The sequence below is a fragment of the Monoraphidium neglectum genome, assembly GCF_000611645.1.
Source record: "Monoraphidium neglectum strain SAG 48.87 unplaced genomic scaffold scaffold01750, whole genome shotgun sequence".
NCBI classification, from domain to species: Eukaryota; Viridiplantae; Chlorophyta; class Chlorophyceae; order Sphaeropleales; family Selenastraceae; genus Monoraphidium; species Monoraphidium neglectum.
The window spans coordinates 3157-7910 of NW_014011878.1; the positions used below are offsets into that span (position 1 = coordinate 3157).

General features: G+C 62.3%; 1 protein-coding gene across 1 annotated transcript in view; it reads left to right on the forward strand.

The window, feature by feature from the left end:
• Positions 1-1961: 1961 nt before the first annotated feature.
• The window catches only part of MNEG_8899 (EH domain-containing protein 4), a gene marked incomplete at both ends in the record, with an annotated part of 5915 nt that continues 3122 nt past the window's right edge, over positions 1962-4754 (forward strand). The window contains 6 exons of the mRNA XM_014042629.1: positions 1962-1996; positions 2404-2472; positions 2759-2822; positions 3295-3471; positions 3650-3787; positions 4200-4331. Of these exons, the coding sequence (XP_013898083.1) occupies positions 1962-1996; positions 2404-2472; positions 2759-2822; positions 3295-3471; positions 3650-3787; positions 4200-4331 (615 nt within the window). The remainder of the gene's footprint in view (positions 1997-2403; positions 2473-2758; positions 2823-3294; positions 3472-3649; positions 3788-4199; positions 4332-4754) is intronic.

A 4754-nucleotide genomic window follows, 5' to 3' on the forward strand; every position in this document is an offset into this window, starting at 1 on the left:
CATGCCGGGGGCATGCAGGGTGGATGTGTTGCTGCACCGCGCGCTGGAGGCACGGGTGCTGCGGAGGGCGGCGGGTGAGGTAGGCGCAGGAGAGTCCGAACTCGCTACCACCGACTGGTTCGCAAAACATCCCTCCCACCAGGCGCGGGACTGCATGCCAGCGCGAGCTCTTGTGAGCGACCCGCCAGACTGTGGCAGGGTTATATGTCCAGGCGTGCCCTATGTGCGAGCAGCGGGCACCTTGGTAAGGGACGGGCCCGAGCAGCAGGCGCGCCAGCCAGCCGCCTGCCGAGTGGCCGACGAGCCCCAGGCGGCCGTGGTGCGCGTGCAGCCGCCGCACCGCCGCGTCGGCGCGGCCGAGGTAAAAAGCGTAATCGCCGCCGCGCATGACGGGCAGCCACTCGCGGAAGGGGACCCGCACGACCTCTGGTCGCAAAATTGGGGGGGGGGCGTCTTGCTGGGTTTGTGTGACACAAGGGCAGCTTGAGGAGGGGGGCAGACCAGTGAGCGACCGCGCTCCGTCATGGCAGCATCTGCGCTTTCCACCCCGTCATCCGCGGCCATGTCATGTGAAGTGAGGATGAGCGGGGGTGCGGGTGAGATCAGCAGGGTCTGATGGATGGCCTGACTGATGGGTCGTGCACCGGCGGCCATGCAACACGAAGCTGCGCAGCCGCTGCCACTTACCGGCTGCAAAGCCCCTGCGCTGCAGGTTCTCAGTGAGGCCATTGTATTCTCGCCAAGGGGATATAAAACCGGGCAGGATCAGGACCGCGCCTCTGTCGCCAGGCGGGCGTGCGTCGGGTGTGCTGGTCGCAAGGGGCCGCGGCGCCAGCCGCGCGCATCTGCGCCGCTGGGCCGAATGGGCGGGATTCGTACCACAAACAAGAGATCCAGCCTGGGAATTGTCACTTGTCAATGTAAATAACCCGCTACGCATGGTTTGGTGCAGCTGACGTCGAGTCTGATCACACGACAGGCTCCGACAGTACGGAAAGTAGTGAATAGTCACGAAAGCAGGACCAGACGATTTATATCGATGCACATCTTTTCTAGTTGCCCTTATGGTGGTTCGAAGCGCTGACAAATGACGAGGTGACTGCAACTGCATCAACGCACGCCCAAAATGATGTGTTGGCAGCCCGTCAACCACAAACGAACGGCACCCACCAACCTCGGGAGTGGATTGTAGCACTCTCAATGCCACCCAGGCTCGACAGATCTAGCAGTGGGAAGCTGGAAAAGGTGTTGCTGGCTGTGCTGGCTGGGAACGTCACGTTTGCGTACATCCAAATTTTTAGCGAAAAGAGCAAGGTAGCAGCTTCGGAGACAGAGCTGCAGAACAGGCTGGAGGCAGCCAAGGCCGCGCAATCCGAGGAGCCACCAGCGTCGTGAGTATCGTATGATAGGCCTTGCGATCGTATGTTTGGCAATTGGTATCTCTGGACATCGCCGTCTGTGCTCCGACGGGGTTCTGCCCTGCTTCCCCTTGTTGATGACGCGCTGCCAGCTCACGGCGCTGCTGCTGCCTCTGTTGGGGCGCGTGCCTCAGGTCAACCGCAGCGCCCGCGGCCGCGCCCGCCAAGAAGACCTAGAACCCGCGCTACGCGGCGCATTGAGCGGGCCGCCGCGAGGGCAAGAGCTGCAGGATCACAGCGCCGGCAGCGGCTTGGGCTATACAGGAGGCGCGAGGCGACAATGGGCGCGATAGCTAACGCGGCTACATATGACAGGCGAGCGAGTGGGGAGCACTGCCGAATCTTATCACACTATCATGCCTCACAGAACCGAGGTCGTCGCGGCGGCAGGAGGAGCTGAGCATGCCCGCATTGCAGCGGCGCAGCGGTGTGATAAGCATGCAGCAGGAGTTGCTTGCCCCCCGGAGGGGAGGTGCAGAGGGAAATCGCCCGGCCGCCGCTGCACGAACCGGACGCAGGTGGTTCAAGGTGGCAGATGCCGACATGGACGGGCGTGTCACCGGGTCGGATGCCGTCGTGTGAGTGGCTGCGTTATATCCAAACAGGCTGCTGCATCGCCTCGTCATGTTGCACTGAACTGTTCTGCATGTTCCCGTTTTCACCATAGCCCATGCCGAGAAGCTGTTGGGGCTGCTGGCAGGCCAGGAAGCGGCTCCCATCGACTAGGCAGCCAAACAATCACCCGAAACCCTTGTGAATATGTGCAAGTTTCGTCTGTCATCTCCGTATCCAGCACTTCCCCCCTTACACCGCCACAATTCGGGAATATCAATGCCAGCCGAGACGCACGGATGCCGAGCAGCGAGGGGCGCGGCGCCGGGCAGTCGGCTATTGCGGGGCCGCGCCATCCACCCTATCTGCCCCTCGTAATCGCCAGGGCTCTTCAGACCCTGCCGCCCCCCCCCCCCCCAAACTCCCACTCCAGGTTTTTCCAGCGATCTGGGCTGCCTAAGGAGGTCCTGGCTCGAGTGTGGGACCTGGCCAACTCGTCCAGGTGGGGGCCGCCTCGATCCCTGTCGCTCAAGTTTCTATCAAACGTTTGAGCACAGCTGGCGCCTGCCTTTCGCGGCAGGCGCCGCTCAGCCAGCCAGCGGCTATGGCCAGCTCGCCGCTTGCCCCGCACCACGCTGCGCGCCCCCACGCGGTGCCGCGGGGCTGCTCGCAGCCCCGTGTCGCGTGTGCTAACAGCACCTGAGGGCACCCGGCCTGGTGCTGATGATGTCATGTTGTGTCAGCAGCCGCGCCGGCCGTCACTTCTGCGACGTATTCACATCTCGCAGGGCCGGGTTCTTGGACAGACTGGCGTTCCACAAAGCCATGGATCTCATCTCGATAGCGCAGCAGGTCAGCAGCAGGCGTGGGTGGGTGGGGGTTGGTGGGAGGGCATGCGTTCGTGCCCCGCCAAGCAAGAAAGTGCGTACGGACTCGTGCGTGTGGCTTTGTGTGTGTGTGTGTGTGTGTGTGTGTGTGTGTGTGTTTGTGTGTGTTTGTGTGTGTGTGTGTGTGTGTGTGTGTGTGTGTGTGCACGCACACGTGTGCGTGCGCGTATGCGCGCCCATGCAGAGCCTTTCAATCCTGGTTCTTCGCCCATTGCACTTTGTTCTCCTCCACTCGCTGCGCATTACGTACCCTCCCACCCCATTTCCCTCTCCCCTCTCCCTTCTGACTTCGCAAAACAAAGATTACAAGCACTCCCATCCTCCATGCATCCCCCTTCACTGTTACATTCACAATCAGTTTGATTCTCGAATAAAAATCCCGCTCAACCCCCTGATCTTTGCCCACACCTTCCTGTTGTATTACTTGACATCCCCAGGGCAACCAGGTCTCCAAAGAGAGCTACCTGAATGCCATGAACGAGGGCATCCCCCTGCCCCAAATGGCCGGCCTCGACGCGCCCCCCGAGGCGTTCGCCGGCGCAAACGGCGGCGGCGGGAGCGCGCTCGGGAGCGGTGGCGGCGCGGGCCCGTCGCCGATGCCGTCGCCGCGGAGGGTGCGCCGTGCCCATATGGCACAACAGTTGATGTATGCGTGTGGCGCCTGGCCGTGCAGCGGGGACGGGCGCGCCCGCACTTGACGCCGGAGCGTCGTCCGCAACGCACACTGCACAGCGCCAAGTCGTGTCAACGGTGCATTACCTTCATCTTTGTCCTTGCCTTCGGCGCGCGCAGTCGGCGCCGGGGCCCCCGGATCCGGTTGAGACTCGACAGGCGCCGCGGCGGGGCGGGGCCGGGGGCGCTTCCAAGAAGATCCCCGGGCGCGTGGTGACGTCGGTGGTTGATGGCCTGAAGAGCATATACTTCAACAAGGTGTGGGGGATGTGTTTCATGCAGCCCCGCGCGGCACAAGGGGATTCGTGGGTGCACGATTGCACGTGGCAGCGCCAGGCACGCGGCGCCGCGTGGCAGCGCCCGCAGCGCCGCAGCGCCCGGCAGGCCGCACAAAGTGGCTGGGCTGCAGTGGTGTTGCTGCACGCTCTTTGTATTGGCAGAGGCGGCAAACCTGCCCCGCGCTGCCCAGGGACCTTAACAAATGCAAATCGCCTGATTTAGTACAGCCAAGTGCTTGGATATATATAAATACAGGAAAAGCGGCGCAGGGCCTTGTCGGGACGTGCGGTTCTCCAAGCAACCCCCACAGGGTGCTGCTGTACCAATTCCGACCTGTGACCCCTGTCGCTTCCTGCCGCGCCCGTGTCGCCCCGTGCTTTGCGCGGCGCAGGTTCGACCCTTGGAGGAGGCGTTCAAGTTCAGCAGCTTTTTCAGCAGCCTGCTGCACGAGAGCGATTTTGAGGCGAAGCCGTCTGTGCTGCTGGTGGGGCAGTACAGCACCGGCAAGACCACGTTCATCAAGGTGGGGGTCTGGGGCGCAGTGAGTGTGTTGTTGCATTTGTCGTTTGTAAATGTGATTATGTACAGTACTCATAAATCCTTCATCCAATATTTTGGTGCATTTTTGTGCAAAGTTGTGTATGCGTGTTTGCTGTGTGCTGTGTCCGTGTATTGTTGTCTGTCCGCATGCCCTATTGCTGTGTGAGAGAGATCAAGTGTGTGTGAGCACGGGTGTTGCCCATGACATGTCAACTCAGACTGAGCTGGGTGCCTCCTCTTTCTCTTAGGTATTCGTCCTCACAAACCCCTCATTCTGCCTGACCCCGCAGTTCCTGCTGGGCCGCGACTACCCCGGGGCGCACATAGGGCCGGAGCCGACCACCGACAGGCGAGGGCCGCGCGCACGCCGCTGCAGCGGCGGCTGCCCGCCAGGCGCGCGCGGCGG